Source organism: Entelurus aequoreus, linkage group LG13 (assembly GCF_033978785.1).
Source record: "Entelurus aequoreus isolate RoL-2023_Sb linkage group LG13, RoL_Eaeq_v1.1, whole genome shotgun sequence".
In the NCBI taxonomy this organism is placed as follows: domain Eukaryota; kingdom Metazoa; phylum Chordata; class Actinopteri; order Syngnathiformes; family Syngnathidae; genus Entelurus; species Entelurus aequoreus.
Genome location: NC_084743.1, coordinates 63,422,413 through 63,446,487, shown reverse-complemented (window position 1 = coordinate 63,446,487; position 24,075 = coordinate 63,422,413). Strand labels below are relative to the sequence as shown.

General features: G+C 37.5%; 1 protein-coding gene across 2 annotated transcripts in view; it reads right to left on the bottom strand.

The window, feature by feature from the left end:
* The window catches only part of LOC133663584 (acetylcholinesterase-like), a 66,201-nt gene that overhangs the window by 23,145 nt on the left and 18,981 nt on the right, over positions 1-24,075 (bottom strand). Inside the window, exons 1-2 of one of the 2 annotated variants that reach the window (XM_062068150.1) lie at positions 8,749-8,849; positions 5,788-6,087 (exon numbers count right to left, since the gene is read on the bottom strand). In XM_062068150.1, the coding sequence (XP_061924134.1) occupies positions 5,788-6,079 (292 nt within the window). In that variant the 5' untranslated portion in view covers positions 6,080-6,087; positions 8,749-8,849. Of the gene's footprint in view, positions 1-5,787; positions 6,088-8,748; positions 8,850-24,075 lie in introns of those variants that run through there. The other variant, XM_062068149.1, reaches the window with a different exon arrangement.

Below are 24,075 nucleotides of genomic sequence, written 5' to 3'. Positions count from 1 at the left end.
ATTAGTTCAGGTAACCTCAGATCCTTTTGAAATTCATCCCATGACCATGGAGCATCTTATCTGAAGGCTTTTTTTGTTTGTTATTTTTTTGTTTGCCAAGGTTACTGTTGGCTGGAGAAACCAACACGCCAAGGGTGTCCTGTGACCTTAAGCTGTAGCCACTGGAGTCTCCGACATATTAGATTATAAATGGGTGGGAACCAGACCAAGAAGAAAAAAACATTTCCATGGAGAAAAATCTGCGGACTGACAAGAATGCGGGGGATGGTGAGTGTGTTGTAACATAAATGAATGATTAAGATGAAAACAATCAAACAAAGAGTGTGCAACTTGTGGATGACGGAACAGGCAGCGGACAGTAAGGAATCCTTTGGTGGTGTTTCTTTATTCATTTATAATTAATTATTACTATTACCGTATTTTTCGGACTATAAGTCGCAGTTTTTTTCATAGTTTGGCCGGGGGGTGCGACTTATAGTCAGGAGCGACTTATGTGTGAAATTATTAACACATTAGCGTAAAATATCAAATAATATTATTTAGCTCATTCACGTAAGAGACTAGACCAGGGGTCGGCAACCCAAAATGTTGAAAGAGCCATATTGGACCAAAAATACAAAAACAAATCTGTCTGGAGCCACAAAAAATTAAAAGCCATATTACATACAGATAGTGTGTCATGAGATATAAATTGAATTAAGATGACTTAAAGGAAACTAAATGACCTCAAATATACCTACAAATGAGGCATAATGATGCAATATGTACATATAGCTAGCCTAAATAGCATGTTAGCATCGATTAGCTTGCAGTCATGCAGTGACCAAATATGTCTGGTTAGCACTCCACACAAGTCAATAACATCAACAAAACTCACCTTTGTGCATTCATGCACAACGTTATAAGTTTGGTGGAGAAAATGAGAGAGAAAAAGAAGTGGCATAAAACACGTCCTAGAAAGTCGGATAAAGTTATACATGTAAACAAACTACGGTGAGTTCGAGGACCGCCAAAATTAGTAGGACAAAACGGCGCTCGCCAAATACTCGAATCAGTGAAGCATGTTTAATATAAACAGTGTGCTTTATAACAATTAGGGAGGTTTGTGTCATGTTTGTCCTCCTACAGAAACATTATTAAAACAAAAAAATTTATTTTTTCCCCTCATCTTTTTCCATTTTTCATACATTTTTGAAAAAGCTCCAGAGAGCCACTAGGGCGGCGCTAAAGAGCCGCATAGCCGCGGGTTACCGACCCCTGGACTAGACGTATAAGATTTCATGGGATTTAGCGATTAGGAGTGACAGATTGTTTGGTAAACGTATAGCATGTTCTATATGTTATAGTTAATTGAATGACTCTTACCATTATGTGTTACCTTAACATACCAGGCACGTTCTCAGTTGGTTATTTATGCCTCATATAACGTACACTTATTCAGCCTGTTGTTCACTATTCTTTATTTATTTTAAAATGCCTTTCAAATGTCTATTTTTGGTGTTGAGATATATCAAACAAATTTCCCCCAAAAAAGCGACTTATACTCCAGTGCGACTTACATATGTTTTTTCCCTTCTTTATTATGCATTTTCGGCCGGAGCGTCTTATACTCCGAAAAACACGGTATTAGATATAATTTATCAAATGAGAACAGTAATGCTACCTCTCTGTTTAAAATGTATATTTTCTGCTGGATCTACTCTTTTTTTTTTTTATGCTGCCCTTTTTTTTTTTGCTGCAGCTGTTACATCCATCCATCCATTTTCTACCGCTTGTCTTGTAATATTGTACACGGTAATTGGTTTGCTATATATATTGTATATATTATATATAATATGTAAATATTGCATATATGTTTGTGGAGGGGGGCGTGGCCTGCGGACCTGCAGCGAAGCGGGGTGTGCCAGGACGGACTTCGAGATCAGCGACAGGTGCGTAGATGGCCCACCTGGGCCTGCTTATCTAATCACTTGTCGCTCTGTTAAAAGGCAGCAGCCGGGGAGGAAAGAGGAGTTGGTGGTGGCCGCTGTCACCGCCGCGGGGGGGGGGGGGGGGGGGGGGGGGGTCGGCTTCCATCTCCTCGGGTGGTCCGGCCACGTTGGGCGCCAAATTGTGGAAGTTTCTTCCCTCCGGGTTCCTCGGACCACCAATCACCGGCATGACCGTTCCGTTTCAGGGTTTAGACACTGTTTTATTTTTCAATAAGTCTTTTTTGTTCTCGCTTTCCAGCAAGTGTCTCTTAGTCTCTCTCTCGCTCTCGCTCCACCACCAACTCCTCTTTTCTCCCCGGGTGCTGCCTTTTATCAGAGCGACAGGTGATTAGATAAGCAGGCCCAGGTGGGCCATCTACGCACCTGTCGCTGATCTCGAAGCCGGTCCTGGCACACCCCGCTTCGCTGCGGGTCAGCAGGCCACACCCCTCTCCACAATGTTATATTTATATTGCTACCATGCTACATTTTTAGTCTACTTTATACATTTTGTTTCCGCCCTCTTTTTGTGAGCTTTTGTGCATTATCCTTTCCAGCCTTATCCTTTCCATCCTTTGTAACTGAGCTACTGTGTGGAACTATTTCCCTTGTGGATCATTAAAGTTTGTCTAAGTCTAATTTGACAATGGGCTCTGAGTACAGTAGGAAGGGGAGTCATATGGCCCCATTCGTCGCAGTTTGCCTGACACATGAAACGTGTCAAATGTGCGGTGTTCAATATCCAGTTTTGCCACCAGGCGGCAGGTAGCGAGTTGAATATCTTAAAGTGTGTTTTGTGCCAATTCCAACTTTGATCAGAGCGTCGGTTGCATCATTTTCAGCAGACTGCGATGGAAATCGATTACCCCCCCCCTCTTCCTCTCACGTGAGATCCACCCAGGAATGGGGCCATATGAACCCCTTCCCTACTTTTTGTGTTTTTACTGCCATCTAGTGTCTACTTTCAGGTATGTGCTGTATAAAACGAGTAAAACATCAACACAGTGTTTCTTTACTAATTTTTGTTGAAATCACTGTTAATAAATTCATAAAATCACAAGTTCATTTAAGTTTTTTTTTATCACTGTTACCAAATTCATAAAATCACTGGTTCATTTAAGTTTTTTTTCGTATAATTTTAGTTTTTTTCCAAAGACGGAATACACTGCAACTTTTTCTGCAACTTCCTGAAAAATCTGCCACAAATTCAGGCATTTAAAAAAAAAGCCTGCAAAGTCCAAAATGTACTGATAGTTTAATTCAGGGGCCAGCAACCCGCGGCTCTCGAGCCGCATGCGGCTCTTTGGTGCCGCCCTATTGGCTCCCTGGAGCATTTTTTAAAAAGGATTGAAAATGGAAAAAGATGTGGGAATTTTTTTTGTTTGTTTTAGTATGTTTTTTGTTGGACAACAAACATGAAACACACCTTCCCAATTGTTAGAAAGCCCCACTGTTTAATATGTTTGTGTGTATGCTTCTCTGATGAGAGTATTTGGTGAACATCGTTTTGTCCTACTAATTCCGGCGGTTCTTGAACTCACCATAGTGTGGACTGTGACGCAACAGTTTGTTTACATGTAAAATCTTCCATTCCTTCTATGTCTCATTTTGTCCACCAAAAGTTTTATACTGTGCGTGAATTCACAAAAGGTGCACTTTGTTGGTGTTATTGACTTGTTGGAGTACTAATCAGTGCATGACTGCAAGCTAATCAATGCTAACATGCTATTTAGGCTAGCTGCATGTACATATTGCATCATTATGCCCCTTTGTAGGTATATCTGCACTCATTTAATATCCTTTACGTTAATCCTCTTTGTATATAATTTAGTTGTGCATGTCTCATGACACATTATCTGTATGTAATATTGGCCACATTTCAGATAGTTGTTTGTGTGCCAAGTTGTTCCAGACCACAGCAAACATTACCCAGCTTGCCAAAGATTGTAATAAATCTATTAAAAAAAGACAGCCTGCCGTTTTTTTTAACTTAGACACACGCATGTATACCTTTGGCCATTAAAAGACACAAATATCCAGGAGTTATTTTGAAATGGTTTCTAATGTTGTAAAAATGTGTAGAATAAATATTAAATTTAAATATTTCTGTCAACGAAGATTTGCTTTAGCCTGCGACACATACTCAGTTTGATAGTAGGCTGTTATAGCTAATATAGACACTTACGTCATGTGTTGCCTTTATTATAACACTTATATAGTACGGCTTTTCATTTTTTGCGGCTCCAGACAGATTTGTTTTTTGTATTTTTGGTCCAGTATGGCTCTATCAACGTTTTGGGTTGCCGATCCCTGGTTTAGTTGATAATTGTATAGGGCAGTGATTATCAACCGATAGAGGTACACGGGCTCCATCTAGTCTTACGCCAAACAATTACTCAATTAAATATTCAAACACAGTGTTACTTTTCAAAAATGTGTGCAATGTTGCAGTGGCCAAACATATTAAATATACTTGCTTTGTTTTTTTAATGAGTACTTAGGCCGACTACGCTACTGTATTTTAATGTTGGTCGTTATGGTGGTACTTGGGAGTGTTTTCTGAGTTGGTAACTAGTGAAAATAGTTTGAGAAATACTGGTACAGGATGTGCGTATTATACCATATAATAGAGATGTCCGATAATATCGGACGATAAATGCGTTAAAATTTAATATCGGAAATTATCGGTATCATTTTTTTCATTATCGGTATCGTTTTTTTTTTTTTTTTAATTATTTTTTTATTTATTAAATCAACATAAAAAACACAAGATACACTTACAATTAGTGCTCCAACCCAAAAAACCTCCCTCCCCCATTTACACTCATTCACACAAAAGGGTTGTTTCTTTCTGTTATTAATATTCTGGTTCCTACATTATATATCAATATATATCAATACAGTCTGCAAGGGATACAGTCCGTAAGCACACATGATTGTGCGTGCTGCTGGTCCACTAATAGTACTAACCTTTAACAGTTCATTTGACTCATTTTCATTAATTACTAGTTTCTATGTAACTGTTTTTATATTGTTTTACTTTCTTTTTTATTCAAGAAAATGTTTTTAGTTTATTTATCGTATTTTTTTAATTTTTTTTTTAAAGTACCTTATCTTCACCATACCTGGTTGTCCAAATTAGGCATAATAATGTGTTAATTCCACGACTGCATATATCGGTTGATATCGGTATCGGTAATTAAAGAGTTGGACATAATCGGAATATCGGATATCGGCAAAAAGCCATTATCGGACATCCCTACCATATAACTATTATTTTTTTTGTATATGAATTGTAGTACTGTTTATCAAATAGCCTTTTATATTCATATCATTTTTTGAGTGTATTTTCCATGAATTGTTGGGTTTTCGTTTCAATGTTGTTAATTGTCTTGTGTGATGGACCCCAGAAAGACTAATACCTCCTTGGTGGCAACTAATGGGGAACTATTTTCAACAAAAATACGATACCACTACTACTCGTACTACTACTACTACTACTAACATTAAAGAAGGAAGACAGCTCATCATCTATTGTGCAAATGCCTTTGCGGGGTTTGTTCTAGTTTCACTTATTTCCACATGTTTGGGAATCATAACAGCCACTATTTGTAAGAATGCCAAAAAAAAACATAGTTGTTGCAATACTACCGCAACTATCATCTATCATGCACTTTCCCAGTGTTGCTTCCTTGTTTCAAAATAAAAGCACATACTAAAGTGCCAGACACTCGACATGCCTGTAGGTAAACATATTCACTTTAGTAATGAGGGCAATTAAGGTTGGAGGTGAGAACTACAACCCATGATGTCATACCTGGATAGGTGACATCAGGAAACTGGAAGCAGGAATTTGGATATCGCCTCGCGTCTTTCACCCAGTCCCATCTTTCTGCAGGCTCTGGCGCTCGGAATCTCAGTTTGCCCAGGGGAGCTTTTCCATAAGGGATGCCAAGAAAGGCTCGGACATCACCACCCAGCACTTCGAGACGCATCCCTTGGACTTTCCCATTCCTGGTATCGACTATGAGGTCATCCCCCGTGGCAAGTGACGAGGGCAAGAGTGCCGACGCCAGGAGAAGAGCGCAGGGCAGAACGTGTGTTGCCATTGGCAACCCTGGGCAGACATACATGCGTGATATTATGAACGTAATTATTATTGCTGTCCATGAATAGTCCAATATACACAAAAATGTGTTTTGGAAGCCTTGAATACTGACTGATACTGATATTAAGGTGATATCAGCATAGAGAATACATGCATTTATTATTTTGTAGTGTTATAAAGGGTTTGGTCAAGTGAAATTACTCAAACAGAACGGTACACTGCAAATGATTTGCCACTTTAACGTTTGATTTTTAGAAATGTTTCAGGATTTAAGAGATTTTTACTTATTTCTAGTCATTGTCCAACCTTTATTTTTATTTTTATTAATCAATCCAACAAAATAATACACAATAATACCATGATAATACAATTCCAATTCCAAAACCAAACCCAGCTCAGCGACATTCAGATTAGCAATCAACAGAGCAATTGAGAGGACACACAAACATGACACAAAACAATCCAAAAGTACTGATATTATCATCACAGCCATTTATAAAAAATAAAACAATTAAAACAATTATCAATAGTGTCACACACTTGCATCGCATCTCATAAGCTTGAAAAACGTTGTGTCCAATATTTACCACAAATATATTGTCCAATCTTAATTTTAGCATTTATATTTATATTTTTTGTATTCAAGTTTAAAAATATTACAATTAAGAAAATAATGACTCAAATAAGATATTCTTACCACAAAGAAAACCTTGTTTAAAGATTCTGCAACATCTGGAGGATGCTTCATTTAACAATTGCTGGTTGAATGACGCTTGTTTTCAGAATCAAAATACTTATATAGAGCCTTAAAGTCCTGCTAATTTCTAGAAATCCAAATCTCAATTTAAGGATGTCTTATCAAGTAAAATTATCTTCCGATGCAGTTAGTTAATTTCCCTAATTTTCAGTATTTTTGTTTCCAAAAATCTACTCTTTTGTTTTTTTTTATCAGCTATTTTTTTTATAGGTATAAATAACACTAGCCTATTTACTATTCACAGTCTGTTTTGGACTTATGCTGTCTTTAAGTTGAAGTGTAGTGGTATTTTTATTTTTATTTTTTATTTTTTATTTTTTTTTGGGGGGCGACATCTAGTGGCCACAATAAAGTAAGCCCATGACGCAGTAAGTGGAGTGGTGCGGACACGTTTGTTACTGGATACTTTTTGTAATACGCTTCACTGCCTTGAAGACTTTGTATCTTTAAGTAATATGCGACCATAGATACTATGATGTTGTATTACACTGCAATGTTGCTCAATTAAGGACACTTATTATGTATGTCTACACTGTAAAAAAAAAATCTGTAAAAAAACGGTCATCTACTGGCAGCTACGGCTGCCAAACGAAAACCATAAAATTAAAGTAAAACATTGTAAACCAATGAATGATCAAAAACATTATATTTACATAAATTTTCATGAAACGTTTTGCGGAAAAATATCGTAATTTTACAGATTTGTACTAAATTATTAAGATCAACCACCTTTAATAAAGTGACGATGCAAACAGTTCTGGCGAAAAATACCTTTATTCTACAGAGTTTTTCCAAATTATTACGATCAAACACCTTTAATGAAGTGACAATGCTGGCAGTTCCACAGAAAAATACCATTATTTTACAGATTTTTTCCGATTTGTTAATATCAACCACCTTTAATAAAGTGACGGTGCAAACAGTTCTGCAGAAAAAATACTTTTATTCTACAGTTAGATTGTTAGTATGGACATAGACTTTTATATAACAAGCTACATATTTAATGAAAGATAATTACTGTAATTTGACATTAATTTGGAAGTAATTTAAGAAAACAGAAAATGCTATGTATAATTAATTTGGTATTTTTCTGTAAAAAAATTGAAATATACATAGTTTGTCATTACTGGCATATTACTTAAAATAACAGGCGGATTGTTTATTTATAGATGATGCCTTCAATTCTACAGTTTTATAAACTATTTAAAAAAAATAGAACAATTTCAGTAGAAATTTAGAGTAAATTAACCATAAAATAGGGTTAGTTTTTTACAGTTTAGCTTGTGTGATATTGTTTGCTTAGCTGTTGTGTAGCTGCTATCACCTAGTAGCCTTTCTCTTTTAATCCTTTTTTTTTTTTTTTTTTAGGAATATTATTTTTAGAATGTGCCGAGAGGCCGCAAATGACTCCCGGGCTGCACTAGACAACCATGTTATACACCAGACAGTACGTATTGCATCATCTGTGGTTAACTTAATTACTGTTGTGCTGTTTTGAAGTACTAAAACATTTTATTCACAACTCTTCCATGGCGGTCACAGCTTGACCCTGTAAAAGCCTGATTTTTTTTTCTTTTCCCCCCCATATACATAACTGCCCACAAGGCATTGGGACATGTTAAAAATAAATCAGTCTATTTATAATTGGGAAAGACAAACACATCAGACATCAACAAATAAAAAGTCAAATATGTGGAACTTGAAACTTAGTCTTTCTGGAGGTGAAACGCGCACAAACGTGTTTTAATTTTTTTTTTTTTTTTTTTTGCATGAATGGGCACTCTTTGCAGCGTGTCATCCTAACCCACACACAGACGCTCATATAGCGGATTTGACGCAAATAAACAGTTGCATATTGACGCACGTCACGTGACAGCGGATTAGTGCGCAACGAATCAATTAGCACGTCTTACCTTGTCAGTGGACCACTTGGCGCGCGGAGTAAGTACACGTGCGGTGCGAGTACACGCACACACGCACACACACACGCACACACACACACTTAAGTATGCACTGCATGTGTTGTCATAAAGAAGGCGTGGAATTGTTTGTGTCCTTGCACGTCTGTGGGCTGCTCCCCTCCGCCCAGAGTCCTAGCAGCCCTCCACTGTAACACACAGCAGTGCAGTACTTCTTCTGCACCACAACAACAATGTAACACACACACACACACACAAACACACACACATATATATATATATATATATATATATATATATATATATATATATATATATATATATATATATATATATATATATATATATATATATATATATATATATATGACATGATCCTCAGAATACAGCACTACAGCTGTCCTCTTATAGCAGGGATGTCCAAACTTTTTCCACTGAGGGCCGCACACTGAAAAATCAAAGCAAGCGGGGGCCATTTTGATATTTTTTATTTTAAAAACCAATACAATATATGTATAAAAAAGATACATTTAGGCCTCCACTCAGACTTGATCCCGGGGACCCCAAAAGGTTTCGGTCCAAATAAATATTACAAATGTGTCATTATTTAGTATTATTATTATTATTCAAGGTTTAAATCTCTAGATCAACATTAGGTCTATCTGTCAATATAACGCTTTTAAAGATTTAAGTTGTATGCCATTTTTGTCAAGGAAAACCGTGTTTTTTTATGGAAAAAAACACAAAACATGCAATATTTTTCCCCAATAAAATTTTAAAGTGGAATATTTGAGATGATATAATAATTGGAGTCTTAAAAAGGTCAATAACTCATAACAACATTGATTTTAATTAATTATTTTTTTGAGCAATGACACTTAAAAAAAAAAAAAAAATCCCACTAAAATTTTTGGGGATCCAAAAGGGTACTGCTCAGTAAAGTTTAAAAAAATAAATCCAACATTTTTTTTAACTTTTACCACAATAGTTTCAAGATCAACATCAGATCTATCCCTCAATTATAAGTTTTATTGTTGTTTATGTTTGTTCGTTTTAGGCACTTCTTTAAAAAACTTTGTTTTTTAAATGGCAACCAAAAAATATGCAACATTTTCCCCCAAAAATATCTCAAAGTGGAATATTTAATGTGAAGTAAATGGAGCCTTGAATAGGTCAATAATTCATAATGACATTGATTTTGATTCATTATTATTTTTTATAGAAAGAAACAGCCTGCATGGCAGCTTTGTGTTATTAGAGTAAACATTGCCACATTTTCTTGTTACATTTCACCTGTTTGCTCTTTTATACCACTTTTTGTGTTTTGTTTTTTTTTTTCATCGTATTTTTAGAATGTGCCGTGGGGCCGTTAAAAAATTACCTGCGGGCCGCAAATGGCCCCCGGGCCGCACTTTGGACACCACTGTCTTATAGAAAGTTTCACCACTTAAATATTAAAGCAAATCCTGCATCTTCCGTGACATTACTGAAAACTGCTATTTAGCAGTAATGAAGTTGTCTGCAACTCCAACTACCATATATAGAAGGATGGACAATTTTGAATGTGAATCATACTTTAAGGTAATCATGTTTTATAATCATGCTGTATGGAAATGTCATCCTAAGGAACACTAAACCAGATTTTGTTTTTGGAAAAATATATTAGATTTAACTAAGGATGGATACCATACAGAATCACAGTACTATTAAAGGCCTACTGAAAGCCACTACTACCGACCACGCAGTCTGATAGTTTATATATCAATGATGAAATCTTAACATTGCAACAAATGCCAATACGGCCGGGTTAGATTAGTAAAGTGCAATTTTAAATTTCCCGCAAAATATCCTGCTGAAAACGTATCGGTATGATGACGTTTGCGCGTGATGTCACAGATTGTAGCGGACATTTTGGGACAGCATTGTGGCCAGCTATTAAGTCGTCTGTTTTCATCGCAAAATTCCACAGTATTCTGGACATCTGTGTTGGTGAATCTTTTGCAATTTGTTTAATGAACAATGAAGACAGCAAAGAAGAAAGCTGTAGGTGGGAAGCGGTGTATTAGCGGCCGGCGGCAGCAACACAAACACGTAGTGGCTACGTCGTAGTCGGTGTTTCATTGTTTACATACCCGAACGATGACAGTCAAGCTTTACCATTGGCCTGTGGAGAACTGGGACAACATAGACTCTTACCAGGAGGACTTTGAGTTGGATACACATTGGCCTGTGGAGAAGTGGGACAACAGAGACTCTTACCAGGAGGACTTTGAGTTGGATACACGCTACCGTGAGTACGCAGCTGCGGCTTCCAAACATTTGATCGCTTGCCAGTACTTGCGTGCCTCTATGTGCATGTCACGTACGTAACTTTGGAGAAATATATGTGCTGTATGAACTTTACGGAGGTAAACAGTACTTTGGGCTGTGGGATTGAGTGTGTTGTGTGGGTGTTTGATTTGTATTGGCGGGTTATATGGACGGGAGGGGGAGGTGTTTGTTATGCGGGATTAATTTGTGGCATATTAAATATAAGCCTGGTTGTGTTGTGGCTAATAGAGTATATATATGTCTTGTGTTTATTTACTGTTTTAGTCATTCCCAGCTGAATATCAGGTCCCACCCGCCTCTCACAGCATCTTCCCTATCTGAATCGCTTCCACTGCCCTCTCGTCCTTCACTCTCACTTTCCTCATCCACAAATCTTTCATCCTCGCTCAAATTAATGGGGTAATCGTCGCTTTCTCGGTCCGAATCGCTCTCGCTGCTGCTGGCCATGATTGTAAACAATGTGCAGATGTGAGGAGCTCCACAACCTGTGACGTCACGCTACTTCCGGTACAGGCAAGGCTTTTTTATCAGCGACTAAAAGTTGCGAACTTTATCGTCGATGTTCTCTACTAAATCCTTTCAGCAAAAATATGGCAATATCGCAAAATGATCAAGTATGACACATAGAATGGACCTGCTATCCCCGTTTCAATAAGAAAATCACATTTCAGTAGGCCTTCAATGCCAGGATAACAAATGTTTCACTTTTCAAGAAAATAAATGTTCTCTTTTACCAATATTTTAAACATGTAAACAAAGTAACCCAAATTTCCCTGTTGTGGGATCAATAAAGGATTATTTTATTTTACCTTAAACCACAGAAATAAAATACTCAAACTAACCAGTAAACATGTTTTATGGGCCAAAGCTAAAAATCACTTAGGCATCTTCAGAATGGATCTGACTCTCATTTAAAAAGTTTTCCCTTCAGGGGAACTGTTTTTGTGTCCCCATACCGTCAGAGGTCCCCTAGAGGTGACTGTGTAAACAGAGCAATGTCCCATTAAGTAAGCATTGCCAGAACACACACACACACACACACACACACACACACACACACACACACACACACACACACACACACACACACGCATACACATCAAATTAACTCATGGGTGGGACATGTCTACAGGTAATAGAGCACTTGTACTGCTGTGACAGGGGCTTCCCTAATTGGTAAAAGAGAGCTTGATTGAGAACAAGAGGGGACCAAGAGGTTGGGGGATGTTACTTAAAAGTCGGCGAACTGAGAAACAAGGGCAATAAATGCGAGATGGCTGGTTAAGTGATTTTAGGACAGCGCTTTAATGAGATAACACGTGGAAATACGGGGTGGATGGAGATTGACAGGACCTGATGAAAGGGGAGCAATAAAGGATCCATATGTACTATTAGGGTCATTTTTTTTATATGGTGCCTTTTGCGTCCCCAGTATAAATCATGTCATATTTTCTCAAAATATTTACAATTGCTCATTCCATTAGTTTCTTTGTGTATGGTAAATTGTTGTCTATCATAAATACAGTGATATGGGCTTCAAACATTAGAATATATATTTTTTAAAGCTTTTGTTAAAGTTCTATTATGCGATTTTGCCATGTCCCTGGTGCTGTTTATTCAACTTTAATCTAGAAAATAACAAATAAAAACATATATTTTTAATTTTTTTTTGTTATGATATAATTATCATAGACAAGCTCTCTTTAGTCATATGGTGTATATTATCAAAATCGTAAAAAGAATTACAAAAAAATAAGGTTCTATGTCTGTCCCTGTGGTCGCTGTCCACTCTGTTAAGTTGCGTTACTGTCCCTTTAAGAAAACAACCACATTTGTCAGTGACATCATTCTCATCAGGTAACATCACACCAGTGGCGGGAAACTCAACTCTGGTAAGCTGTGTGGTTTTTTAGCTCTCTTACTATCTGATGTTGATGTTTTTATGAAGTGAATTTAATGTGGTTGAACATAACGTGTCCACTCTGTTAGGCCTAAATAATAAGGAGATCAATCAAATTGAAATTTTTCAAAACATGTTTGTGTGAAATTATAGATTTCTTATCAATTATTCAAGTCCATGCTAGCTGTTATGTTAACACAGGCAGGCTGAAGGCTAACTTTAGCTCAAAATGTCCACCGTGTTAGTGTCCACCGTGTTAGCCTCATTCAACTAACACGGTGGACATCAACCTAACAGAGTGGACATGTATATAGTAATGTTGACTTATCACAATGTATATGTAGTGCTATTATGCATTCAACAGCAGTTTCTTTCATAATTCTTGGTTAATCATCACTGCTGTTGCAAAATATCATATACAGCAAATACATTGGTGTTAAAAGTACAGTGTTAATGCTTTTCAGTGTGAAGTGTTACGATTTCAGTGGTAAATTCAGCATGTTCTCTCACCAATTCACAGCAGAAGCAGCATAGTATAACGGATAAGGATGCAGGTTGGCATGTGGGAGATTCCGGTTCAAATCCACCCTACAGCAATCATTCATTTTAAATTTAAACTAAATTTGATTATAATTAATTTTAGTGTAAATATAACGTTTTAGTGTTACAATGCCGGGTGTTAAATCAGCTTAAATGTGGTGTTAAATCTAGACACCTTTCGGTGTTAATTGTATTTTAACACACTACAGTGTGGATGCATACCGTGTGTCACCTCTCATTAATATAGCTAAATATACTATGATTTAGGTGCCTGAGTTCGACCAATATGTTTTTCAGCAAGTTACATATGTCATGTATACAATAGAACATAAAAATATTGGTAAATCAACTATTTATTTTTTACAAGTTATGAAGTCCAAATGGCACCCTATAAAAAAAACGACCCATTAATGTTTATGTAGCTTTCTTGTTGTTAACTCATAAGTCAATATTTACAATCCTACACAACTTTTTGTTCCTTCTCATACGAGCCTTGAGTATTGGCCGATGTGATTCCGATAGAATTGTTTTATTTTATATTTATTCTACACAATTTTACTTTAGAAACCATTAGTAAATCAGAGGCTACTCAGAAGGTGAGATAACTCCTGGAAATTACTGGCTTTTAATGTCCAAAGGTATAAATGAGTGTGTCTAAGTTAAAAGAAACGTTAGGCTGTCTTTTTTTCATAGATTTATTACAATCTTTGGCAAGCTACTGCACAACCCTATATATTAGGGTTGTAGAGTATACAAGTATAGAACCGCAATACTAATGAATCTAAAAAGTACCCCCCCAGTCATCGTCTTTGCTGGTTTTACGAGCAGACATGAAGGTGTTCTGGTTCTTTCATGTATTGTAATCAGCAGAAATATTTTGTCTGACCCAAGAACTACAAAAGCGAAGAAGAAGCAGGACTAGACTCCGCTCCAGGCACCGCTTCAATGAACTGTGTTACGACCTTTTCTGTGAACTGTTCACGACCTTTTCTTTTGATTTGTTGTAAACAAAAGCGATGGCTGTTTACGACCCACGCCCCTTAGAAACAGCTGTTGCCATGCAATCAGGGAAAGTCCAAATAAAAGAGGTGGCGTACAATCTTTCGCCAGAGCGCGTTGAGACACCGTGCAAGGGTACATCGTCCAGGCGTCTCTCCTCAATTTGAGCCAAATTGAATTCTGTCTGTGTTTAATTCTTTGCTTCTTGTCTCGTTTAATAGATGTCATTTTTGCTTCGTTTGCTTCAATGCCGCACAACTGGAGGCTGTGTTGCCGTGATTTTTTTTTTTTTTTAATAAACTACAACCTTATCTTCTTTTTTTCATATTTGCCATGACGTCGGAACATTTCCGTTGCATTTGAGTCATGCTTCAGTCTCTCTCCGAACAGGGTCTCAAGGTTATCTTACCGTGTGACGGTAAGGCAAAGCGAGTGTTTACTGTGTAGGCTTGTGTGCGGGCATGTGTGCGTGAAGGGATAGCACAAAAAAAAAAAAAAAAAAGAACCGGGATGATAGATTATGTAACTATTTCAGTAGTGTAAAAATTCATTTACAATCCTACTTTCCATTCAATCTTAATAAAACACTCAAGTTCCTCGCGACCCATTTAACGCCCCATTGCACCCACACCTTCACCAAACTCAATTGTCTTCCTCGCTTGCTCATGTGCGCACACCTCAGCTTCCTGTAGAGCCGCTGTGTGTCTGAAGTGTTGTTTCTATATTGCGGCCATATTTCATTTTGGCCTACTTTCTTCAAATTGCCTATGGGGGTTTTGTATGGGGAGAAGAGCCATCACGTTTATGTATGAGATTGAAGGAAGCTTGGAGACTTGTTTATGTTCCTTTTCATTTTCTTTACCTTTTTTTTTTCATCCCGGTCTGCTCGCCGTACTTTGCCTATTAGGTTTCATTACGTCCACTCGCACCCTCACTTATCCAACCCCTCATGAGTCTTTGGCATACACTGTTTTAGACCTCTCCATATCATTTAGAACGAATACCCGCGTATAAAATGTCAATTAAGGATTGCAATGGCAGTTCAGATGAAATATTACTACAAAACCCAAAACCAGTGAAGTTGGCACATTGTGTAAATCCTAAATAAAAACAGAATACAATGATTTGCAAATCCTTTTCCACCTATATTCAGTTGAATAGACTGCAAAGACGAGATACTTAACGTTCGAACAGGAAAACGTTATTTTTTGCAAATATTAGCTCATTTGGAATTTGATGCCTGCAACATGTTTCAAAAAAGCTGGCACGAGTGGCAAAAAAGATTGAGGAATGCTCATCAAACACTTTTGTTGTTTAAGAACAACATTTCTCAACCAGCTATTGCAAGGAATTTAGTGATTTCGCCATCTCTGTTTCGTAATATCATCAAAATGTTCCGAGAATCTGGAGAAATCACTGCACGTAAGCAGCAAGGCTGAAAACCAACATTAAATGCCCTTGACCTTCGATCCCTCAGGCGGTACTGCATCAAAAACCGACATCAGTGTGTAAAGGATATCACCACATTGGCTCAGGAACACTTCAGAAAACAACTGTCAGTAACTACAGCTTGTCGCTACATCTGTAAGTGCGAGTTAAAACTCTACTATGCAAAGCGAAAGCCATTTATCAACAACACCCAGAAACGTCGCCGGCTTCGCTGGGCCCGAGCTCATCTAAGATGGACTGATGCAAAGTGGAAAAGTGTTCTGTGGTCTGACAAGTCCACATTTCAAATTGTTTTTGGAAACTGTGGACGTCGTGTTCTCCGGAACAAAGAGGAAAAGAACCATCCGGATTGTTCTAGGCGCAAAGTTCAAACGCCAGCATCTGTGATGGTATGGGGGTGTATTAGTGCCCAAGGCATGGGTAACTTACACATCTGTGAAGGCACCATTAATGCTGAAAGGTACATACAGGTTTCGGAGCAACATATGTTGCCATCCAAGCAATGTTATCAAGGACGCCCCTGCTTATTTCAGCAAGACAATGCCAAGCCACGTGTTACAACAGCGTGGCTTCATAGTAAAAGAGTGCAGGTACTAGATTGGCCTGCCTGTAGTCCAGACATGTCTCCCATTGACAATGAGACCCCGGTTGTTGAACAACTTAAGCTATACATCAAGCAAGAATGGGAAAGAATTCCACCTCAAAAGCTTAACAAATTGGTATCACCAGTTCCCAAACTTTTACTGAGTGTTGTTAAAAGGAAAGGCCATGTAACACAGTGGTAAAAATTCCCCCGTGCCAACTTTTTTGCAAAAATAGGTTTCTCAGTTGGAACATTAAATATCTTGTCTTTGCAGTCTATTCAATTGAATATAAGTAGAAAATGATATGCAAATCATTGTATTCTGTTTTTACTTATGAATTACACAACGTGCCAACTTCACTGGTTGTGGGTTTTGTATAATAATGGCACATTTTCTGCATTTATTTCCATTACATATGCACAAGGAACATATTATTATTTATAGTTACACATATATAAATTATAAAACAACATTCTGCTTAGGGCCCCAATGTAGCCAAAGGCGGCCTTATTCTGGTTAGTATAATCAAACAAACCCTACAAAACAGCCACATTTGTATCTGAGGATGTGAAGAAAAACTAACGGTTCATGGTTTTTTTACAAATAAAAAGTAAGAAGAACCCCACCAGCGAGCTTGAGTTGAATTGAATTGAATTGCTTTGTTTGATTAGGACAATGCATATTGATCAAGGCAGGCACCATGGGACGACGTGACGTGTTTACGCTGTTTGACTTTTCAGTCCGTGTTCTTCCTCCCCAACTCTCCAAGCCCTCCTCCTCCTGCTGTTCCCGACCGCTACTGTTAAAGACAACAGGTGATTCGACAACTCGTACCACCTGGGAAATCGAATCACCTGCCAGCTGTGTCTCGCCGTCAGCACTGCCACGCCCCCGTCTGATGGTGCTCTGTCCTCAGCACCGGGGACAGAGGCGGTGACCTTTGCTCCTGCAGGCAGTGCTGGCTACCTCTCCCCCACACAGCGCTATACAAGTATAACCCATTTACCATTTACCATGAAAACTGACACACAGTTACCATTAGTGGTTTAAAAGAAAAAGCGTATTTCGAGTGAATACATTACCTAACATCTTGTATTTATATTATACCTTTGTATGATATCCAAATACGCTCGCCAGCATACTGTGACGTATTTTTTAATATTAATTTATTACAGTATGTTTTTTATATAGAGACACTGATGGTCTAGGGCAGGGGTGTCAAACTTGTTTTCTTTGAGGGCCACATTGTATTTATGTTTGCTCTCAGATTGCTGCTTGTAACAGTGATTATATATATTTTGCCAATGCATTTGATTATTTTTTGACATACACTGCAAAAAAAAATTAAAAACAATTTAGATTTTACTGTAAAAACTGGCAGCTTAGTCGCCAGAATTGTATCATAAGATTTGCTGTGTTTTTCTTTAACAATACATAACATATGTATAAATGGGCTGAAAAAACATTATCAATGCAACATCTTGACCAAAGAACCACCAGTACATATTATGTAGACCACAAGGAAGGGTTTTCAGCACACCTGAAGCTGATCATCAGACCCGCCTTGATAAGCCTGCACAACCTGCTATCCCGCGCCAGAACGTAGTCATCTGTTCCCGTACAGTAAGCCTACACGTCAAGCTCTATGCGCACTCTTTGCTCTCTGTGTTTTCTCCCCCGTCGTGTTTATCGTCTCGTGTTCCTTCCTTGTCATCCTCCCTGCAGCCTGGCTTCGTTCCACGCTACGAGCTGTGTGTCTCGTCTTCCCGCGTTCCATTTGCTTCCCTGGCTGCTTCTTGGATCTTTAGCTCCCGCTTGGACACGGACCTTCGACGCCTCTCTATCGCCCCGACTTTCCCGGACCTCCGAGCTTGTCTTGTTCCCCCCCTGGACTTCCAATTCCAATCCTTATTTATATATGTAACACCGTATTTTATTAGCTTTGACATAAAAGCAGAACTGTCAGAAATGCCTCATGTTTCCCAAGAATGATTGCCTCATTTGCATAAAGACTACATATTTTTAAAATGTGTGTATGGGAGTGCATCCAAGATGTATGTGAAGGAAATACATGCATGTTTATTGAAATGGAGAAACCAATTTAAAACAACAAGCCTCCCTATTTGACTGTCGAGATCAGCAGAAATAGACAGGAGTGAATGCAAATCAAAATAGAGCAACACTATCTGCCTGCATGATTAACATGTCACTGTAGTCTTTTTAAATCTTATCAACTTCTAATGGAAACCACTGAAGCCACAAATTGCTCCATGCTCCTAACATGCCAAGCGTAGTTAGTTGTGTGTACGTGTGGCTGTGCAAGGAAGGCAATATCTGCCCACGTTGCATGTTAGTTGCTACAAAAAAAAAAGATTGTATCCTGGGCCACTTTGCAACCCACATGTGAAAACAACCCATGGGCAGATAGTCTGAGCTTTTCTTTCCTTCCGAATTGTTTTGAAGCATCTATTTCATATATATATATATATATATATATATATATATATATATATATATATATATATATATATATATATATATATATATATATATATATATATATATATATATATATATATATATATATATATTTGCATATATATATATATATATATATATATATATATATATATATATATATATATATATATATATTTGCATATACGTATAAACATACACATATATAAACATATATGCATATACGTATATATATACATACACATATATGCATATATATATATATATATATATATATATATATATATATATATATATATTTGCATATACGTATAAACATACACATATATAAACATATATGCATATACGTATATATATACATACACATATATGCATATATATATATATATATATATATATATATATATATATATATATATATATATATATATATATATATATATATACATATATATATATATATATATATATATATATATATATAGTATATATATATATATATATATATATATATATGTCTTAATTAGATTATCCAAAAAATAGTGCTCGATACCGTGGTAGAGCGTAATATGTATGTGTGGGAAAAAAATCACAAGACTATTTCATCTCTACAGGCCTGTTTCATGAGGGGTTTCCTCAATCCTCAGGAGAAATCTCTCCTGACTGAGGATTGAGGAAACCCCTCATGAAACAGGCCTGTAGAGATGAAATAGTCTTGGGATTTTTTTCCCACACATATATATATATATATATATATATATATATATATATATATATATATATATATATATATATATATATATATATATATATATATATATATATATATATATATATACATGTTACTGCTGCTATGAAGTTTATAAATGATGTAACTGAAGCTCTTGACAAGAAGCAGTGCTGTCTGTCCCTCTTTATTGACTTTTCAAAGGCATTTGATACTGTTGATCATGCCATTTTAATCAAACGTCTTTCAGCTATTGGTTTTTCTCAGCAAGCAGTTGGATGGTTTGCAAATTACCTCACAAGTAGAACTCAGGCTGTTCAGATAGAAGGTTCCTCCTCGGACGTACTGCAAGTGAAAAAGGGTGTCCCTCAAGGTTCTGTGTTAGGCCCATTATTATTCACTATTTACATAAATAATCTTGGACAGAATATTCCGAACTCAACTTTCCATTTCTATGCTGATGATACTGTCATATACTGCACAGCACCCACTCCTGCTGAGGCCTTTAAATATCTACAACATGCATTTGACAGAGTACAAGAACAACTTTGCTATCTTCAACTGGTTTTAAATGCAGAGAAAACAAAGTGTATGTTCTTTACCACATCAAAAACTGTAAGATCAGCACTCTGTGAGAACATTTTAACAAGAAATGGGCAACAAATTATGTTAGTATGTGCTTTTAAATATTTAGGATTTTTAATTGATGACCACTTGAGTTTTAAGGAGCACATTCACTATGTTGTAAAAAAACTGAAACTTTTACTGGGATTTTATTATAGAAACAAGTCTTGCTTTTCTTTTACTGTGAAACAGAAATTGGTGGAAACAACCTTCTTACCTGTTATTGACTATGGAGATGTGTTGTACATGAATGTTACTGCTGGTTGTCTCCACAAGCTGGATAGTGTGTACCACGGGGCACTGAGATTTATCACCAACTGCGCTCCCCTTACTCACCATTGCGTATTATACTCAATGGTTAACTGGACATCTTTATGTGCTCGACGCCTCAATCATTGGTATGTTTTCATCTACACAACCATTCTGGGTATCACTCCATCTTATCTGTCTTGTCTTTTAACAAAGAAACAAGGAAGTCACAATCTGCGTTCAATGAATGTTCTGCAATTTGTCGTCCCCAAAGTAAGAACTGAACTGGGCAAGAAAGCATTTAGGTTTTCAGCAGCGAAGGCTTGGAATAACCTACAATCGAATATTCAACTTCAAACCCTTGTTACGTCGAATGAGTTTAAAGCTTCTGTGAAAGGACTGCAGTCTACCTTGTCTGTATGCACATGTGTTATGTGAGCAAGTTTTAATGTCGTAAATGTGATGTTTTATGTATTTGTTTACTGTTTTTAATGTAACCTTGCTGCTGCCCTCTTGGCCAGGTCTCCCTTGGAAAAGAGATCTTTGATCTCAATGGGATTTTACCTGGTTAAATAAAGGCTAATAATAATAATATATATATATATATATATATATATATATATATATATATATATATATATATATATATATATATATATATGTATATATATATATATATATATATATATGGTGCAGAACCAACTACTTGGTCCTGAATGTCGACAAGACCAAGGAGATCATCAACTTCAGGAGGCACCAGTCCAGCCACACTCTACTCTTCATCAACGGCACAGCAGTGGAGATGGTGAGCAGCACCAAGTTCCTGGGGGTTTCAGATGACTGTCAAGCGGACCTGGTCCCTACACACCGGAGCTCTTGCAAAAAGAGCTCAGCAGCGCATGCACTTTTTGCGTGGGATGAAAAGAGCACAGCTCCCTCCCCCCATTCTCACCACATTCTACAGAGGCACTATAGAGAGCCTATTGACTAACTGTATCTCTTTCTGGACTGGAGCCTGCAGTGCCTCAGACTGGAAGTCTCTGCAGAGAGTGGTGAGGACGGCGGAAAAGATCATCATCAGATCATCTTCCTCCTCCCCGGGAGATCGCAAAAAGCTGCTGCCTTACCAGGGCTCAGAAAATCAGTAGAGACTACCAAGGACTGTTTTAACTGCTGGACTCTGGAAAGAGGTTCCGCAGCCTCTGTGGCAGAACCTGAATCAGGTTCTGTAACAGCTTCTTCCCTCAGGCCATAAGACTCTTGAACGCATCATAATGATCACCTCATTTTCCCCAAAAAACAGATTAACTCGCTGGACTATAAAGACAATATAACATACATCCGTAAACGTGGATGCATAAGCAAAAGTGCAATATTTATCTGTACTACAACGAGCTAATGCAACAAAATGTCGTTCTTATCTGTACTGTAAAGTTCAAATTTGAATGACAATAAAGGAAGTCTAAGTCTAAAAATGATAATATAAGAATAATTAAAAAAAAACACAAGTCCACTGCAGAGGATGCTGGTTCTCAGGAGGATACCACAGTACTGTGTCTGGAATACAATTACTATTTGATGTACGGTAGATTAAAAGAACCGGATGAGGTTTCTTTTCCTTCAATCATGAGTACCCCATTGGCTATATTATGCCCGGTCTGTCGTTCAAAATGACAAACTAGAGAGCGATGATTCTGTGCCAATTCATATTGCGTAATTAATCATCTGACTGATCTGCTGCTCTGTATTGAATATAAATCAGACCACAAAAAGTGATCCCTGAGTTGCCACTGCTTAGGTCTGTTATGTGATTTCCTTCAGTTGTGAAATTGCAGTATAGGTCAAACGCACTTTTCATGATCAACAATGACTTCAGGGGCGTTTGACATTCAAAGTTCCACTTTTTTATTCTTACATAATAAACCAGAACCGGACATTAAGCGCAGCAGTGTATATGCAGCCTAAAAGGGTATATAAGGTGTCGCCGTGTGTTCTTTGCCTTTTCAACAGGTCTGACCTGCTGGCACGGTAATGATGCCGTTCAGAGCCCGTCACCCAGCAGCGCTCCTTTTAATTAGATTGCAGAAAGGAACTGGACTCACGGGTGTCATCGGAAAAGGTTAGCTCGATGCAAGGAAATAGGTACAAAGAGAGAGGAGCACCAAGGCTGAAAGAGTTTCAATGACCGGGAGGAAATTGAGATCCTGACGGGACTGCAGCAGCATCTGCTGGCAGGCTCCATTCCTAAAATATGAGCCCAGTTTCCTCCAAAAACACTTGTACACTTTCGGTTCACTAGTGCAGTGTTTTTTCAACCACTGTGCCTCTGCACACTACTGTACCGTGAGATGCAGTCTGGTGTGCCGTGGGAGATTATGTCGTTTCACCTATTTGCGTTAAAAATATTTTTTGCAAACCAGTAATTATAGTGTGCAAATGATGTGTTGTTGTTGAGTGTCGGTGCTGTCTAGAGCTCGGCAGAGTAACCGTGTAATACTCTTCCATATCAGTAGGTGGCAGCCGGTAGCTAATTGCTTTTAGATGTCGGAAACAGCGGGAGGCAGCGTGCAGGTAAAAAGGTGTTTAATGCTTAAACCAAAAATAAACAAAAGGTAAGTGCCCCTAAGAAAAGGCATTGAAGCTTCACAGTATGCTTTGCATGCAGTTGCAATTCCAAGACGTTAGATGGCAGTAGTGCATAGGCGAGTTGCCATAGTCAGCAGTTTTTGCCATTAAGTTGCGTGTGCCAGCCGTGTCTTTCGTTGAGCCTTACAAAGTGTTTATACTGTAAGTATTGTACTTTTTTACACACCAGCTGTTTTAAATGTAACGTGCATCTTTGATTACCAAATGTGAAAGTGTTGAAATCGCCACTTAACATTGCTAATGCCTGTCGGCAGCATTTTTCATGACATATCCAATTGGCATCAAGCTAGCACATTTAAAAAAAAAAACTTTGATTAATCTCGTTTTTGTACATTTCTGAGTCTCATTTGCAAATATTATGCAGTAGACTTTGCATGAAGTTGCAGTTCCAAGACATTAGATGAGTTTTTTCCATTAAGTTGCATGTGCCAGTCGTGTCTTTCGTTGAGCCCTACAAAGTGTTTATACTCTAAGTATTGTACTTTTTACACACCAGCTGTTTTAAATGTAACATGCATCTTTGATTACCAAATGCAAAAGGGTTGGACTCGCCACGTAAAAATTGCTAATGTTTGTTGGTAGCATTTTTCATGACATATTGAAATTGGCATCAAGCTAGCACATTTAAAAACAAAAGTTTATTCATCTCGTTTTTGTACATTTCTGAGTCTCATTTGCAAGTATTATACAGTAGACTTTGCATGCAGTTGCAACTCCAAGACTTTAGATGGCACTAGTGCATTGGCGTCGGTTTGTTGCCGTAGTCAGGAGTCTTTGCCATTAAGTTGCATGTG